The sequence below is a fragment of the Scomber japonicus genome, chromosome 6 (assembly GCF_027409825.1).
Source record: "Scomber japonicus isolate fScoJap1 chromosome 6, fScoJap1.pri, whole genome shotgun sequence".
NCBI lineage: Eukaryota > Metazoa > Chordata > Actinopteri > Scombriformes > Scombridae > Scomber > Scomber japonicus.
The window spans coordinates 9,799,656-9,818,773 of record NC_070583.1 but is presented as its reverse complement, the minus strand read 5'-3'; the positions used below and the strand labels follow the sequence as shown (position 1 = coordinate 9,818,773).

Below are 19,118 nucleotides of genomic sequence, written 5' to 3'. Positions count from 1 at the left end.
AAGGTGGTGACAGGCGACAGAAGTTATCAAACCTGTAACCAAACTCTGCACAAGCTCATCGGAATCACTTAAATATCTAACCACTCTGTCCATTGCGCCTTGCCCACATGCATACACGTGCTGTGCTGGTTATTCACTGCTTACAAGTAACATGACCTGGGATTTATTTGAGGTAGGTACTGTCCCCAATGACACTCAAAAGCTCTTACCGTCTTTGACAAATAACATAAAAACACACAGAACAGAGAAACAGAAAAATATAATATAAACACTTCTGAACAAATGAACGAGAAATAAAAAAAAAAAAAGAAAAATCATGAAAACAAATTAAGTCAGTGAGATGCTCTTGGTCCAGTCTGTGTTACATTCACATGCCCTGCCCCCAGCAGCTTATCTGCCATAGCACCTGAGTTGTTCCCAGTTCTCACACTGTGGATCACAGCTTCCTTAATACTTCATGTTAGATGATGAAGGGCTTACATGGCTGCCCATGTACAATGAACATGTCATAAATTAGTCATGTAACACAGTTTTCTATAGAAGGTTACTCAGGCAACAAGGTCCCCATATTAGCTACAATTTTCATCCAGCATTCTCAGAGCTTTGGAAATGTAAGTGTTGAAGCTCAGTTATAACCTCTGATGCAAACTCTCACTCTGACTGAAAGCTTTCACTATCCAAGAAGGCTCTGTACTGCTGCACACAGACTTCAGATGGTCTCTGAAACATGACAGTATTATATAAACACACAGTATCTCAGCCCTAAAAAATGGGCTCAGGCAGAGATAGCTTATTTTTTTTAGCGATGAGCATCTGTTTAAAATTCCTAAAATAGCTGGTATTTGTTCTTCGAATGACATTTTGTAGCAGAGCTGCATCATATTGACAGAAACTGATCTTTTAAAAGACACAAATTGGAGGTGAAAAGAAAACATTAAAGAGGATCTCTTACACCTTTCCTTATTTTCAGTTATAATGTTACAATGTCGGATGTTCATATTAAACATGGCCAAATTCACAAATAACAAGGTCAATGTATCTAGAAGTAATCCCTGTAAAGCAAAAAGCAGCGGCTTCAGACTGCTCTGAATGCTCAGTTTCCCACAGTTTTTTCTACTTTCAGTCTGAGATGACATCATCTTGTAACAGATTTCTTTATATGGTTATCTGTGTTGCACACAAGTTCACTGCTCTGCTCTGCTAATATAAAGGCATTTTTCCATTGTTTTGAGGGTGTTCACACCAAGCCATGACTCTAGTTGAGCTGGCATGCTGTGAGTGCCACAGCAAAGAAAAATTAAAGAGACTTACAGAGACAGAAGCTAAAACTGCATGTTAGAGACAGAGGCTGAACTGAAGGGCTGCATAAAGGACCAGTATAACATAAATATGCAGTTTTTAAACTGTGAATCGTGTAAAGCTACTCTAGTGGAGTCCCAGAATAAAAACATAGAGCTGAAAATGAGCATAATAGGTCCCCTTTAATCCATAGGATTTTGTTAGTTTTAATTCATTTTTATAGCTGTATGAACTTGATTTGCAGCCTCACTGCAGATCTATCCTCTCACCTACTGATGCATAAAGTATTTCAGCAGCTTCTCAATCCATGATAGTGCCCACTTTTTCATAACACCTGTGCTGACTTTGAGGTGTACAGAGATCTACAACATTTGGAGGTTATACTGTAAAATGGACACACTACATGTACCTCCAGTTTTTAGCTACCAGCTAAAGCGAGAGTTCATTGTCAAACACATGTAAACTGTGAATACATCAATTCTGTCATTATGTTGAACGGATTTGGCTTCATCTTGAAAGATGTCTAAACTAGATATATTATCTGTTAGAAAATAAATACAATATTTAGGGAAATGAATAACTTGCACTCGGGCAAGTTCCAATCAGCCAGCATATATCTCTGTATTCTGCTAACTGTTGAGTCTGGTTCAACTACGGATGCCTGGATACTAGACCAAAATCTCCCCTACACTTTGACCCCAGCCTATATCATCTAGTGAGCACCACAACTTTTCTCCCTAAGGAGGGATCCAAACAGGGGAATCCTGGGATTTGTAGGGCTTTTATGAGACCATGTGGCAAAACAAGAAAACCCAAACATGATGTCTGGCAGCGTATTTTAACAGCAATGCTGTTTTGCTTATTGATTAAAGTTTACAAAACATTTAATGACTGTACCCTAACCATTCTTTAGTCAAAACATCAAAAAAAAAATTTTTTTTTCAAATATATTTTTTTTAGAAGTTTATAAGATGTACATGAACTACTTTCCTTTTTTTGAAATAATGTTGCTGTAAAGCTCTGAGCTTGGGAGTGGAGCTCAGAGAGGATGGGAAATAATTAAATAAAAAAATATCTTATTTCTTGGAGTTGAAAGGTGGCCAACCGTGCAGGTTGGGTCTATATCATGTCAGAGACATTGTGTGTGTGTTTGTGTGTGAGCTGACAAAAGTACAACATGAAGGTCATACATACTAAGACCTCCATAAAGCACTGTCGCCCCCTGTGAGGGCACACCAAGAACTGCACCTCAATAGCAGTCCTATGTCCAACACACACACACCAACAGCTTCTCACAGCCACCACCATGGCAACAGAGAGTTCTGTTTGCGTTCATGTTGTGTGACTAATTGTGAGGATGGTCAGGCACGCAGCTGATCTGTCTCACATCCACAAAGAGTGTGTGTGTCTGCATCATAAGTGTCCGTGACTGGTCTGTAGTGTCCTCCTACTGGAGGGATGTGTTCAGGAGTCCGGTTGAGGCCTTGTCTCGTCTAATTTGCTCTTAGTTTTCTGGCCCTCTCGTCTCAGCTCCTCACTCAGCTCGCCCATGTCCATGTCTGGCAGATCCTCCTCAATGGGGGCTGCTGCTGCGTCCTCACAGTACACACACTCCTGAACACACAGACAGACAGGCACAACTGTTGGTAACTATTTCTAATATTATAGTCTCAAGCTCACATTTTTCTCCATTGTTCAACTAGTACAGGCTTGGAAGGATGATACATTGTTAAATATGATTTTTTTTTTCATTAACTGAGAATGTTGTTCTTGTCATCATGGGACACTAAAAACTTATACCACAATTATAATGCTATTAAAAAGTATAAGTATACGCTACCATTGGGATATAACCAGTGACTAGTGGAATAATTAATACAATAAACATAGACATAAACTGCATCATATCCAGCACTTCTACTATATCAGAGGTGAACGTTTGATGACCATATAAAAATCCTGGTTAATATATAATTATGTTAATGCTTAGCCTAGTGATCATAGCTCACAGTTTCCTGTGTTGATGTTTAAGACATCTAAATGATCTCTTCTCAGGGCTGTAGATCTACGAGACACAACATGTGCTTGTGTGTGTGTGTGGTTCTGACCTTGACATTGATAGCAGACGGCAGACCCCCCCTTCTCATCCAGGGGTGTTCCTCCATTAGCTCTCGTCGCTGGTCTGAGGTGAAGTGAGGCTGGGTCTTCTGCATCTGCCTCAGCCTCTCCTTGTCTTCCCGCAGGACCTTCTGAATGTCCCTGTTGGTAAGGAAGCGCAGATTTATAGCTTTATTATAAAGTTACAAGAGCTTATGACATAAAAAAAATCTACTAGGGGAAAAAAAATAACTCACCTGGATGGCATTTGATATGTCATCATGACCTTGTTGTCAGCGTTAGCCATCAGCAGCCAGACGGGCTCCTGGAGAACATATTTGATGAAATGCTCTCCTTCCCCTTGTGATGAGACCTTAGCCTGCGACTGGCCACTTTCACTGTCTCCTTCACCTCTTGTCTTGGCTTTAGCCTTGGCCTTGGCCTTTGGGTTGTGTTCTAGGGAGTCAACACTGCCGAAGTACTTGCTGGTATTGCTGCTCCCTGTATGAAAATTTAGAGAGGCAGAGAAACGGTCAAAAGCGAAGTCATTTCTTGTGCATGTGTATCAAAATAAAAGAGTCAATTATGGAAGAAGTTGTGGGAGTTTGGTAGGAAATATGCAGAATAATCACTCAAAAACTAGTGGCCTCATGAATAAACAATCCAAGTTAACCAAGAGGACTGACGCTCTCATCCAACCTATATGTTCCTCTACTGACCTGTTCTGCTGCCCGAGGCTCCGCTAGCTGAGGTACCACAGCCGTTACAGCCCGAGCCGGATCTAGAGCCAGATCCTGAGCCCATGGAGCCAGAGGTGGCTGATCCGGTGCCGGAATGGGAATCCTCCTGTTCTTGAAGCAGGATGTCAAGCAAGTCGCAGGACGAGGAGTTACTGTGATCACTGTGAGCGGCATCTTCTGGAGACTCCACCTGAAAGACGAGAGATTGAGCCACGCTAGGCTAATGCACTGTGCACTGTGGTTTCATGTCTCTGATTTTACATCCCATTAGATGTTAATGAACAGATATTGTCTCTGTCCATCACTTGGTTCTTTGTGTCTCTCACCTGTTGGGCTCCGTTCTTCTCCCCTGCGGCTACCGCGGCTACCGCTGCTCCTGACCCAGCGACCGTAATGCTGCCCTGGGCTCCAGCAGGTGTCGTGTTGCTGTCCTGGCGCTCGACTGAGCGCTGCCCCTCCTCCATACTCAGCAGATTGAGCTGCAGGGGTGAGCTGCACCGCGATTCGAACAGTGGCGGTGACGTGGTGGGCTCCCGTGCCCCAGAGGCTGGGGTGGAGGAGCGAGACGCCGCTCCCTCGCGGGGTTCTATGGCAGAGGTTTTGGGAGGCTCAGTGGTTAGGCTGTACGAGAAGGGTTGAGTTGGGTAAGGGGTTTGAGCCACAAACGGAGTCTGCACTGAGAAAGAAGGCTGAGCAGCGAAGGGCTGCTGGGTAGTGTAGGCTGTCTGAGCGGCCTGGAAAGGCTGCTGGGTAGTGAAGGGTGTCTGGGCAGCTTGGAATGGCTGCTGGGTGGGGAAGGCAGTTTGAGCGGCATGGAAAGGCTGATGGGTAGTGAAGGGTGTCTGGGCAGCTTGAAATGACTGCTGGGTGGGGAAGGCAGTCTGCACAGGGAACGGCTGTTGGCCGGTGAAGGGAGGTTGTGTTTGCATGGTGTAAGCTGGCTGCGGGGGCTGAAAGGCCTGCTGGGTAGTGTATGCAGGTTGTGTCTGGGTCTGCTCGGGGAAAAACGCAGGTCTAGGGGCAGCCCCCAGCTGCCCTATCTGACCTAACTGTCCCATTTGGGGGAAGAGGTAATTCGGCAACACCAAAGCCACCACAGGTGTAACAATAGGTGCGGGGAATGGAGTGGCAGCGGGCGGGGCTTGTGTACTCTGCCCCTCTCCAAAGCCTGTCGAAAGAGAGGGGTCAGGGTGGGCAGCCTGAGCTGGGGCGGCAGGTGCTGGGGGGTAGAGTGGGTATGCAGGCACCATGGCAGGGTAGGACACATTAAAAGCTGACTGGGATGCTTCTGATGGGGACCATGAGGTTTGGTTGAGACCCTGGAGAGGGGGCCGGGGTTTGCGGTTAGACACAGCACTGTCCGACGAATCAGGATGCTTCATGCGTGGTTTCTTAGACTTCCTGTTGCGGTTGCCCTTCTTGACAGTAGTCTCTGGTCTGGTGGTGCCCTGTTTGGCAGCACCTCGCTGTCCAGATGATTCTGAGATGACAAGTCACACAGATTAGAGTTTATTTTCAGCACTGGCAAAAACACTTCCAGCTTTTTGTGAAATAACACAATGCCCTTCAGTTTGTAAAACTAACTAAAATAATGTACCTGGGTACAATCATTTTTAAATGACCACAAACTTAATTACTATAAAACAGTAGAGGACAGGTTTGGAAGCAGGTACAATGAGAAGTCTTCATGTGGGAGATACAAAGAGGTGATTTAGAGTCTTGCTTTATATCTTTGTCTTGTTATCTTTGCATTGCTGGTGGCCTAAACTGTGTGAACACCTGTGTAAAGAAGTTTTAATTATAGATAAACTACCATCTACAACTGTCTGTACCTTCAGCATTGGTTGGTCCTCTGTGTTTGTGCAGATGTGTGGAAAAGCTCTTCTGGGAGGTCCTGGCGCTGTGGAGTTCCCGGCAGCGGTTGAGGAAGGCTTGTTCTTCTTTCTGGGTGTGTGCTGCAAGCACTTGCTTGGTCAGTCCCAGCCTCTTATATGCCTCCTTCTCCTGGCTGGGCGGAGACACCACACTGACAGGCAAAGGTGGGGGTGCTGGGCTCCCTGCCACGTCCTCAATAATCTCTGTCAAATGGAAAAGAGCCATAATAAGTCTAACAGAATTGAAATTCTACCAGTTGTATAACACACAATATGCAATTCCAGCTGTATGTCTGTGTGAAAGTGTTTCAACATGACTTGGACATAAAAATTTACCAGACTCTGGCTGAGGCTTCTTGTCTCCCACATGGACGATGGTGCTGCTGTAGCTGCACTGTGAGGTGATAGACACAACACTTTCAGCCTTACTGGGCAGGGTGAGGGGCGCCAGGGGGCCTCCGACCACAGCAGCTGCCCCAGATGGAGGCTTCTTAGGTGCTTTCATGTTTGACAGGCCTGGCTGGGCATCTAGCATTAAAGGATCTGAATGGGGAGAGAGAGATCCTCTGTTAGCTCCTAGTTATGGATCATCACAGATCTAACATCCTAGATTGTGTGTGACACATGGGGACTAACAAATGATTTGCACATGCCTGTGTTTGCTCCCGGAGGTACTTCCAAACCGTCCTCTGTGGCTTTCCTGTCGTCATCAGAGTTGGAGGAAGTGGTGTTGGAGGAGAACTGGTACTTTCTCTTTACTGTGATGGGGATGCTACAACCTTCCAGATACCTGAGAAACAGAAAACAGGGTTGAATCAGAAAGTTCATGTTTAGCACATGCTCATGTTTTAACCATTATCATTCATGTATACACAACACAGACACACACTTACCTGATGACACTGTCGAGGCAGCTGATTTGCTGGTAGGAGCAGACGGTCTGGTCTTTGCAGGTGAATTCCTGCATGCTGGCTGCAGTACTGTCTCTGGCCTGCAGGGGGGGCGCCGAGTCCTTCAGACGCACCACTGGACTCTTCTGAGCTGCTGCTGTTAGAGACATCCATGTGGCAGAAAGTGAATGTGACTATTTGAGCCAACATACCTGTGTGTGTGCTCACCTTGAGCCACACTCAAAGCATATCATTTGATTGGATTTAAGCTCACAATATACAGTGTATGATCGACCTGGTTATGAATTTTAACTTAAAGCAACCACAATATAAAAAAGTTTGATGTTATATTAAATTGAACTCACTGTCCATGGTTTTCTTTTGTTCAGGCCTGGATGGAGACGGTGAGGGTGAGGGTGAGGGTGAAGAGGGAGGGGAGCGCAGGCTGACCTGGGAGTCCTGGTTCTTCAGCATATGGACTCCCTTACAAATCTCCTGGAATGTCCTGGCTGGCTTGGCCTTGCCCGTCTCCTCCAAGGTGTTCCCCGGTGTGACAATCCCGTTGCTCTCACTGGATGAGCTGATGCTCACCAGCTGTTCGTGGGAGCCGTTGCTGCCGTGGCTACCGTAACCGCTGGAGCCCATGTTGTGGACAGGCTGATGGGAAAAAAGGCTGTTACAGAGACTGATGCACTTGTGTATGAAAAAGGAAGTAAGAGTCTGGTGTGTGTACATACTTGGAGAAGGAGCCTGTGGATCTGTTCACTTATTTCCTGAATGTCTGAATCAATGATCTTCCCTCCATGGAAAGCTGGTGCTGCAAACACATCTTCGTTTACAGGACCCCTGAAACACACACACACACACCATGATCATCAGGTATATTCACACAGCCAAATAAAACTTAACATAGAATAAGAAGAATAATGACCAAAATTTGTCTTAACTATAGTCTAAACATACTCAGCAGAGATAAACAGTAATTCTGAAGTGAGGGTGAGAGCAGATGTTTAAGAATGTAAGTGTTGTCAGCTTCTTTACAAGTGTTACAAACTCTCAGCATGTGTGCACGTGCGTCAACTCACATGCGAACTTTGTGCCTGCCAATAACGAAGGAGACCTTGCGGCTCCAGGGGTTGACGAAGCTGGACCAGCTGGTGTCCGTGGTGATGTACTCCCCGTTTCTTGCACAGAAACGGATGGAGGAGTGGTCAAATGGCTGGCCAGCATACTGCAAGACTGTAGCAGAAGAAGGTAGAGAAAGTGTGTGAGAAACAGAGTGCATAACAACATAAAGTGTATACTGTTGATGTTTGTTTAACCAAAAAAATAACTGTTCAAAAAGTGCTTTTGTAGAATCTAGTATTAACCATAGATTCAAAAATGTTTTAGTTAAGAAGATTCAAGTGATGGAATGATTCTTACTCTTGCGATGCACAGCCAACATTAAGGGCCGATCATTTGGGTGCAGATTGAGCAGCACGGGGGTCCCAATCAGATCCTGAGGGAGGTGACCTAACAGAGGAACAGCCCTGATAGAAAACAGCAACAACAACATGTTTAAGTTTTATTTCACAGCAAGACTGACTCCAAGTTTTTTTATGTCATTAAAATTAATTTGAAAATTAAAACAAACACCAAGTACAGCAGCACATGCTCGCATACGAAAAGACAAGCATACTTAATAAAGGTTTTTCCACACTCACCTCTCATCCACATCCTGGAACACACAGTTAGGCGTGTGTGTGGTAGTGAAGATGCGTTTATCTGTAGGGATTCTGGGTGCTGTGGAGAAAGAAAAGAAAAGAAACACAGAAAACTTAATTATAATGATGGTAAAAAATGATAAGAAGCACTAATGCTTGTACCATCTATGTACATCCAGAGAGGTGGAAACAAAACATTAGCAACTCTATTATATTATATACACTACATGAAAATATTTTCAACACCATCAGACTCAATGGGCTCATTTCAAATTGGCAAAATTACTTTCATGATATGTGGTAAATAACCAAGTGTTACGTAAATCACAGAGACAGTGTAAAATGTACAATAAAAACTAAAAATGTGTATGAAACCACAAATGTGTCTTACCTTCATAACCAGAGTGCACCCTCTCAGCCAGCAGGAGGCAGCAGAACTGTTCCTCAGACAGCTCAGCATCCTGGACTTTCATCAGGTAGGGAGTCATGCGGAAAGGATAGTACTGGATATCCCCTTCATGCTCCTTACCACCACTGCAACACACAGCACACATAGGATTTATCATTTGTGCTTTCAGAGCATTACAGATGAGTTTTACAATGGTTCCATGGTACTGGAGCATCACTTAAAGATGCCTTTGTCTGAATCTCTACTTTTATCTATAAGAAACTGCATTATACTGTTATTGTAGATATAAACTGAAGCAAAGAAACAAACAGAAATAGCCTATTGATCCAGAGTAACCAGAATTACATTTTTAATTTCCATCTGGGGAAATATTTTAGAAATAATCAAATACTATGCTTAAAATAAACTCCAGTTTCTAATGTTTTCTGTATTATTTTAAAAATATATATATCAAAACTGTGCATTCATTTATCCAAGCTATACCTGACAAGACTATACATCAAACTATATTTAACTTGGCCAACAAAATGCTTTGAACTAAAACTGTAGTTGTAAGTTCCCATCTGGCCACTAGATGGAGGTAACGGTGAAAAGCTCACAGCTGCTGACTTCCTCCCTCCTCTCAGTCACCCTCTCTGCTGCTCACTAACTCTATGCTGAGTCAGAGCTTGTTTGAGCAGGAAACTATGGATCAGAGAAGCTGCTGGCCACTGCCACTCACCTGATGCGGCAAAAGAAGGATTTCTCCTGCATGCACTCCGTGGGAGACGACTCTGAATAAGACAAGAGAGAGACAGGATGAATATATCATCAAATGCATTTGATTAGATGGACTATTTCCAACAGGCCCATATGTTACTCATCTATATTCAACACCCGTGTGACAGGACCTGAGAAGTCTGTCTATCATCTTAACAAGGAAGAGAGGCAAACAAGAGTGCAATTATGTAACTAAAGTGTAAACATCTCAATTTGCTGACCATTTTCTGGTAAAAATGCGGATCGTATTGTTTTTGAAGTAGAATAAAGAAATGTGTTGTTTTATCTGCACTTGAAACCAACTGCAACTGATTAAGCTGTTCTTATACTCTATCAAATGCATTCTGAAGATCTGTGCAAAAACCTAAGCAGGAGTGGGTGAAAGCAGTAAATGACAGTGTTGTCAGCATATAAACGAAAGGCTGAGTTTGGAATATTTTGTCCTAGGCAATTTATGTACATAGTAAATAGTAGTGGGCCCAAACTGAGCCTTGTGCAACCCCCTTATGGACTTGCACTACCTCCAAGGTAGCACCATCTAACTGAATAGCCTGAAACCCAGTAATCACTGCAAATGAGCAACAACACTACTTTGACATTACTGGACTGGCTACAGTTTATAAGTCCCCAAACAAATAAGCAGGTGAACCTATTCCATAAATCAACAAAACAGAGCTGCAGCAACATGTGATTATGTCTTTAGCAATATGTAACAGGTGTGTGTGTGTGTGTGTGTGTGGGCGTGCATTTAATGTGTCATTGAGCATGGTAATGAAATATGTGCTACATGTGTATGAGCATGTGTGTGGGTGGGTGGGTCATGTGGAGGTAATAAGTGTTTATGATGAGTGTGACAGTGGTACCAGTGATGTTACATGTGGGTTCACAACGTGCCCTTTGTAAGTGAAATGTACCATCTGTGTCCACAATGGCAGACAGAATCTTTCCATCTGTCATGAAAAATCTATATTGATGACTAGGTGAAATAAAATATTTTTACATAAAAGATTTGAGTTCAGAGATTGCTGTCACCTGCTCCGGTGCACATGCTCCATGACGGCAGACGGTAAGGCGTTGTGAAGCTGTAGAACACGCTGACATCCTGAGGTGTCAGGAACTCCACAAACTTGGCATTGTTGAACACTTCCCGGTTGCAGTTCAAGATGGATGCCGCTTGGTCCGAGATGTAAACGATCTTCCCCGTGATGAGGGAGACAGCTACAGCAAATATATCCTGCGGGTAAAAAGATTTTGAAAACTCAGTAAGGCATTTCTTAATTTCAAGATGTCTCAAAAACTGCAAGTAAAAGAAAAAGAAGGTGAATTTTATGGAAATGACAAATACATTTGACTTGACTTTTCTAAACTAAGGAGACCAATTCAAACTCATTTCATAAAACTAGTTAAACATCATCAGAATTTTGCTTTTGAAATGTATTTTGCATTGTGCTATCATCATAGGTGTGATATTAGACTTTCAGGATGCTACTTGGTGTTGGAGTTGGATTGGAGGTGGACAGCAAAGGTACCTACAGTGTTTTTGAGGGTATATTCAGAGGTGATGCTGTTGATCTCCTCAATAGTGTAGGATGACACGTCACAACCTGGTGGCTGACTGTCATTAGTCATCAGTGTCTGGTAATACTCCTCATTGGCTGAAAATCAGAGAGAGAACACAGATTAATGCACACATCTTTTTGCACATGTGGTCAGGGGGATATTACAGGGCAGGGCATGCTTGATTTCATAACTATAACACCTCATTAGTAAAAGTAGTCATGCAATATTCACACTCAAAATTGTAGAAGATGATTAAGAATGCATGTGTATTGCCTGGAATTGGGTCAAATTCCACAAATATTTTCAATAATTAAAGATTAATCAATTAATGCAACATCGAATTGTCAACGTTGCTGCTGTACGTTAACAACAAAATGAATACATGGAAGAGCACGTTCATGAAAGGAAGAAGCCAGTCTTACCTTTCACCTGCTTGACACATCGCAGAGCGTATTTGAGCGTGTTGACGGTGCTGGATTTGCCCTTGCTCCTCTTTTCCGACGGCATGTGCCTCTTCAGATCCTTTATGGTCTTCAACAGCTCCTTCTGTGTCTTAGCTTTGGCTGACTGTTCGCTGCTGCAGGGCGCACATGAGAGAGATACACGTGCGTCAAAATGACATGGTCTCACCAGTGCTGCCATACTCTCAGCAGCGTGGAGAGCAGAACAGAAGGTGGTAGCTAACAGTATGTAAAAGGTGATGGGGTCATGAAGGGATGGATTGGATCTTCTGTGGATCTGACTTCAAGAAGCTTTCTACTGGTGTGTTCAAGTTATTAAAAAAAAACAGATTTGATGTCTGCAAAAGGAACAGTAATGGAACATCCTCCTTTTATAGATTATTATCAGTTTAACTTTGCAAAAAGGAAAGGAGGTGTATCACACCATGGGCCATTCATTTGTAAGTTGACTATGCAGTTACACCCTAACATTAAGATGACTTATGACAATTCATTTTACTGCTGTGGGCAATAACTAACCTGCAGCCGCTGGTTGAAGGGTTGTCTTGCTCGGAGCTCACCAGACTGAAGGCATTGGAGCTGCTGGGCGGTGAGGGGCTGTGCGAGTTCGAGCTGGAACCATAAACAACATATAATGTCATTGAAGACTAAGTATTGTGACAGATCAGTTGAGCTGCAAAACAAAATGTAAGACAAAACACATTAAGTGAGTCAAGGACTCGTTATAGAATGCCCTTCATAAAAATGCCTACACAACATGGACAGTAGCTAACAAGGAGCAACCAGGTGGGTCAACAAACAGGGTATTTTCCTTTAAAAACATGTGGGACAGCCCAGGACAGGGACCTGTGTTGCACCACTGCATGTGAACAACTTGTTTTCTCACAGTATGCTGTTTCATTACAATTCAACTCAAAGAGAATATTTTTTATTCTATTATTCAGACCATCATTCAATGTCCATTCACCTTATCCTCATTGTCCTCAATAACATCCTGCATCTTTCCTCCTTCTTTTTCCTCCTTACTCCTGATCTCTTTTCCTCCTCTCCTCTCCTCTCCTCTCCTCTCCTCTCCAATGCTTTTGGGGTGACAGGCTTATAGAGAAATTTAAGGTGATATTGATGTTGCGTTCCAGTTGTACTCGGAAGTCGGAATTGCATTTTTATGAACTAGTATTGCTATTGATGGCTAGCCACGCTACAACTGGTTTTCTGACTTCTAAACTGGAATGAATCAAACTCGAGTGTGACATCATTCCCAGCGGCGACTTCCAACTTCCGAGGTAAATGGAACGCAGCATGCCTCCCTTCTTCCCGGTCCTCCTCTTTCCATCGCATGTTTGCATGGAGTTTCCCCTCTTATCTGGCTGATACAGGATAACAAGATTGACAGCTTTAATATTTTTATTTCCTCTCTGACAAAGACTCCAGGAAAGACTCAAAGGTCATAAACTTTTAGTATGAATGTCCACTGGAATTAGATTTAGATCTAGTTCCAGTTGATTTTATAGAAAAATAACTGGAGGATTTGTTCTGATGAGATGCAGTTTGAGAGTTTGATTAATGAGACTATCCAAAAGATGTGTAATGTGAATGCGTATACTCAGTTACTCAGTGGAGCACCTGCCCACACAAAAATGTGTGGTCACAGTCCTGCTCTCGGATTCAAATATGAGGTGAGGAAAAACATTCAATTCAAGTGTTGTTTTCTTCAGACATGGATGAAAATGATTGGCAGACATGTATAGAAGGACATTTAACTTGTATCTTTGAATCCAGTCTGGTTAATCAACAGAGAGTAAGCCCCAGTGAGCGTGGAACACATTACAGCTGATGATTATTAGATGATCTCCTTTGTTAATGAGCCTGCATCATTTATTCATCATTCCAGCATAGAGATAGAGATGTTCTTTCTAATTAAGCTTAAAGCAAGTTATCTCATGTCAATAGTCATATTGTTTTTTTCTGGTCTATTGCATAACTAAGAATAAAATAGCCACTTCACCTCATTCGCCATTAGATTACTATGACTCAAGACCAAAAAGTGACTCACTCAGGAGAAAATGCCATTTCTATTACATTTAATGAACCTTACTTCCATGACCTAGATGGTCTGCTCCCCCATGGTGGTAGGGTTAAAAACTTCATTTACCATGTTCCAGTGCATTTGATGTGCTCTCACCTCTTGTTGCTCCCCGATGACTCCATCAGAGCCGAGTCCTTGCCGTTGCCGCTCGAGCTGGCCACAGATTCATTTCCGTGGGACTCATTGCCATGTGACTCGTTACCATGGGATTCCGTCCCGCTCCCACTTGAGCCGCTGCCGCCCATCTCTACATCTTCGTGTAAGGTTGGGCGTGGCCGCTTCCTGTCATTGTGTTGGGAGCCGGATGATGCCGGGTGCTCATGACTGCTGTCGCTCCCCTCAGACGCCATCCCTAACTCTGGTTCCAGTTCGACCCTGTCCGGTCCGCCACAACCCTCGTTGTAACCACTGGCCATGCGGTGCAGCTGGCTGATGGCGCTGCAGGGAGAACCTTCTTCTTCGTCCAACTGGAAGCCGACCCTCTCCCGGTTTAGTTCGCGCCCGTCCAGGGTCGAGTACGGGTAGTGCTTCAGATCACTGTCCTCAGACATGAGACACGCCAAATGGGAAAAAGCTGGGAGATTAGGTTATCTTCCACATTTTGGCATCAAGGGTAGGCACAGGGACGTAAATAGAATTGCTGCCTCAAGAGGGGGGATGTGATCTATAGGAAGAAAAAAAAAAAACAGATTCAATAATTTTAAATGGATACAGGAGGTGGCAGCATTCTCCTGACCAATGGTCTAACTTCAGTCAGTCATAGACCTGTACATTTATAAATCAGGCACCGCTGTTGGGGTCCAACTGACAAACCCTAAAATTAGAAGCAATCGATGAGGATTAGAAGAAACCATCAAAAATAGAGTGACCAATGACCATCACTTTGATCTGAAGACCAGTGGAGCTTAAAGAAAAGGGCACAGCAGCACAGATAAACTACTGTTTTTCACACACACACACACACACACACACACACACACACACACACACACACACACACACACACACACACACACACACACACACACACACACACACACACAAAAAAGACTGCTGCTGCCATCTATCCTTCAAAAGGTGCGCGTAGTAAATAGGCCGTGGTTTGCCCTTTATGGATGGATTTAAGCACTAGACCAGTGTGATCCAGTTCACGACAGCGGTGTTATGATCGAGCAAGTTTATTTTATCACACATAATTATGTAAAGGTACAGTCAATGTGAAATGCTGAAGGTACGGATCCAACACAAACAGGCGATAAACAGATGTGCTGATGCATTCTCTATGATCACTTAAGTCCAAATCAAATAAACATAGCCTTATGTAACACAGTACAGTGCTACTGAACTGACAAGCAATATAGATGTATAATAAAGACACTGCATACATCCTCAAGCAACAGCTACCACCTATTATATCCGGTAATTACACAAGTACACAAGTAACACGTGTGTGTTAAGTAAGCATCCATATTGTTATTTGCTTGTGGATAATCATAATTAGCATCTAGGAATGTCAACAATCTTGAAATGAAATGTAACAGTTTTAATCAGCTGTGCAGCAGCCTCTTCCTCCTCTGCCCTCCACTGCCTTTGAGGGCGTAGCAGCATTAGTTGGGAGTTATTTATGTCTATTACAGCCTTAATAGGATATATTGGCAACAGGCATTGGAGCCAAATCCAGAAATATTTCACTCTTTTTTCACTGCTATCTGAGATCAGGTTGCAGCTATTTATGTAAGCGTGCAAATTCAGCAACTTGTCTATTCTTTGCTCTTTTACATAAGCGGCTTTTACATAACTTCTCAAAGTTTTAAGAGGGAAGGTTTGTTTTTTTGTATTTAAAAAAAAAAAAGCTCTAACAAAAAACACTTTCCAAACACCCACACACCCATATTCAGTGCCTACATCGGAAATGACCCACTGCCGAGTTACACTGAGGCAGCTGCCAAGCCATCAGAGGGGACTTTCAATTGGCCGCTCTGAGTAACCAATGAGGAGAAAGCAGGGAGTGACAACAGGTTAGAATTATGTCAGCCAAGGAGGGGGCAGTCAAGGGTCATGGCAGGTTAGAATCAGTACACAGGGGTTTTACTCACTTTTGCATAGAGGGAAAACTAAAGAAAAGATAAGTAAATGGATGGTAAACTCAGCACTTTATCACACAACATCCTGTCACTGTATAACAATCAGTGGATAAACAGGGAACAGTATGGAGCACAAGCTGGTGTTAAGACCTTCAACAGCCAACGATGGAACAAAACATTTAAAAACTAGGTTAACATAATAAGAATGTTACCAGATACAGAGCTGTATCAGGGGGGGGAAACTGTTCCTCACTTATAAATCATATACTAAAGCAGATCTGTAACAGCAAAATCACAATCAGAAAATAAACTGCATGTTTAAAGAGTTGTTACACATTTAAAGAGAACATTTAGTATCAGACACCAGTGGGCAAAATTTGACAAGTAAAAAATAACAGCTTTTTAAATTTTTTTATATTTACTCAGCAGGAAACGTGCACATAATCATGTAACTCTCGAAACAGAGCAGAAGAAATAACATAATGTCAGTGAGCTCCCATCCTGGTCCCAGCTCAGCACTGTTTCAACCAGAGCACTCAAGAAGCCAACACACTAGCACAGATCTCAAGGATTATACAACGCTGCTCCAGTCACATGGATTTGGCTATAGTGCTGCACTGAGCAATTATAGCCTTTTATAATAAAACCACATGCTTTCAACTGTATCCAGTTACAGCCACTCTCAAGAACATCCCTCAATGAAACAGCAATGGCAAAGACAGGAAATCTTGCAGTTTAAATGAAATAGCTGACTTATCTTAAGATTGACACAGTCCAGTGAAACAAAGCTGGCTGTCGCAATATACTACACATTAAGTTATTACTTTTATACCTTATGATTGGTGGCAAATGTAATAACATTTAACAGTAAATCTGGAAAGTAACCTCTTGCCTTTCAGAGTGACCTAAACTTTTGAAGGAGTGATGTGATACAAAGTAGCCTACCTCCTATAGAGCTGAAACAATGTTACCCAGAGTTGATGATTTAAACCCAATGTAGGCTACATCATCCAGTTAACCTCCAGTTTCGTAATATGGGGGGAGGGGGCGACATATATGCAGTTTTCAGAAGTTCAAATCAGCTCAAGACAAGACCAAAATCATAACATCATAAAGCCTTTTTTTATTTATTTCTTTGAGGCTCAAACTAACAGCTCATTTTTTACAAACCAATGATTATGTTACAACGTTTATTATATATTCATATATATACTTCATGTGCATCAATTTAAAAAAAAGGTTACATTTAATAAAATACAGTAAAACTACATTTGTAATGGGAACAAATATCCCTTCCCCCATCTAACTCGCATTGACCTGCTATTCACAATCCACACACACGTTGACCTGCAATCCACTGCACGGTACACTGACACAGTTATGTAAAAGTAACGTTTAACGTTAAAAAACCCGCAAAAAAAGACCGGCCACTGGGCACAGAGGGGCCATATCACGACAGCGGACATTTTTCTACCATTACGGATGGTCAGAAAAGCTTGAACAGGTACATATTGGTTATAAAACTACAAAAAGTAGAGCAATCTGAATTGTCGCGCATGCGCAACACGAATTTAGTTATGCAACTTATTTTTTACGTTCAGGTTTTTCATTGTTTCACTGCAACTAAAAGAGTATAAATTGAGGAACAACTGACCTGTGCTGTCGAGATGAAAACGAACCTCTTCTGATGTCCTTAGTGTCAAGTAAAAGAATTCGTTAGTTAGAAACATCCAGTATTCCTCAATGGGAGCCGCTGTTCAAACGGGTTGACACAGTACTGAGCGGTTCCTCCCCGGCTCACTCCGGTGTCGCCCTACCAGCCAATCAGCCGGCTCGGCTCATGACCTCAATTCAGACTCCGCCCATAGCGTTTCCCTATTGGCTGTAAAATACGGGTTTCCATGGATAACATGACGAAATCTAAATAACAGGAGCTCATTGGTCCAGAGCGCTGTCCGTCATTTTATATAAACAAGCCCTCGGCTGCACGTGGATTCCCATGTTGTGTGTAGCGTGGAGTGTGATGCTGGGATAGTTACGACCAAGCCGAATCCAAAACAACCTATCGAGTGTTGAAATTACATAAATGCAAAAGTCTGAGGAAGAAACACCCAGGAAACTATGAACCATATTAAATATGTGACAAAGATACGTTTAACTTGCCACCACTGTGATGTAGCGGTGTAAGACGATTGTAAATAAGATATTATAACTCAAAAGTGAGTAAGGTGAGGTTAACACTTTACAGTTAAACACATGTTTTATGCTTTTTTTTCTCATCAAAAACGTCTGCAGAGAAAAAACAACACACGAGTAACTGGAAGCGAAGCAGCTGCTGTCGTGTGGAATAGATATACATGCTTTCCACTGTTACCTACGTCACATCATCATTATTGCACTGCAATGATGCTGGCTCCCTCTCAGAAAGCACAAAAATGCATTTTGTCACTTTGGAGGATTTGTTGTTGGAGAGGAAATGAAGTAGGAATACAGGTGTACATTTGTGTTTGTAATCGAGAGTACATGAAAAAAGTAGTAACAATTATGCACCACTCCCACCCCCCCATATCTTGCTGCGTCATCAGGTACTGCCTAGTATTTGAGAGGGAGGATATTTTACATCCTCCTCCTATTCTAAATTGAAGCCTTTGTTTAATAGGCTGTTATGTTTGAATGGGACTTAGACTGTAGAGCACAGACTGCTATTTTCCCAAGTTGGCATGGCAGCCACAACACCCATTCTCATGCCAAGAGCCTCCATAGAATATCTTGCTGACGAAATCATTCTCTGAGTAAGCGCCAGTTTCAAGTGGCAGCCACACACCCCCGCTGACTGCCTTGTGATGCTTAGTGTCCACTCACCAGAACATGTGAGAACCATGTCTCTCACATCCACCCTCCCTCTTCCCTCACTCAGCCTGCACTCATCCAGCACTTGTATCACACTGAGCTAATACTGTATTAGGATCTATTGTTGGATTTCCTTTGCTTTATTGTGGTTTCCGATGTTTCCCCAGAAAGGCTTTCGACAACCCCTGAGGAGAAAGGCAAACTTGTTCCATTCAGTTGTGGGTTTAACTGTGAGTGGAGAGATTAAACTTCTCAACACACATCACAACTGAGAGAGAGAGAGAGAGAGAGAGAGAGAGAGAG

At 42.9% G+C, this 19,118-nt stretch overlaps 1 protein-coding gene across 1 annotated transcript; it reads right to left on the bottom strand.

The window, feature by feature from the left end:
- Positions 1–2,711: 2,711 nt before the first annotated feature.
- On the bottom strand, positions 2,712–17,730 carry LOC128360699 (period circadian protein homolog 2-like). Its single transcript, XM_053321188.1, has 22 exons — positions 17,620–17,730; positions 13,978–14,545; positions 12,315–12,407; positions 11,757–11,911; positions 11,308–11,429; positions 10,807–11,008; positions 9,737–9,788; positions 8,998–9,140; positions 8,607–8,685; positions 8,326–8,432; positions 7,986–8,139; positions 7,638–7,746; positions 7,266–7,557; positions 6,904–7,057; positions 6,664–6,800; positions 6,347–6,553; positions 5,969–6,214; positions 4,463–5,616; positions 4,116–4,326; positions 3,654–3,897; positions 3,408–3,558; positions 2,712–2,913 (listed from the first exon to the last, which is right to left on the bottom strand). Exons 2-22 carry the CDS (start codon positions 14,430–14,432, stop codon positions 2,764–2,766), a joined length of 4,617 nt encoding a protein of 1,538 aa, XP_053177163.1. The 5' UTR covers positions 14,433–14,545; positions 17,620–17,730; the 3' UTR covers positions 2,712–2,763.
- Positions 17,731–19,118: the final 1,388 nt, after the last annotated feature.

Bases quoted from the DNA above. Each gene is read 5' to 3' on its own strand.
- LOC128360699 (XM_053321188.1), bottom strand. From the start codon at position 14,432: ATGTCTGAGGACAGTGATCTGAAGCACTACCCGTACTCGACCCTGGAC. The intron at 6,215-6,346 runs GTAAATTTTTAT...TCCATTTGACAG, and splicing joins GAAGCCTCAGCCAGAGTCTG to AGATTATTGAGGACGTGGCA. The intron at 3,898-4,115 runs GTCAGTAGAGGA...ATTTTCATACAG, and splicing joins AGCCTCGGGCAGCAGAACAG to GGAGCAGCAATACCAGCAAG.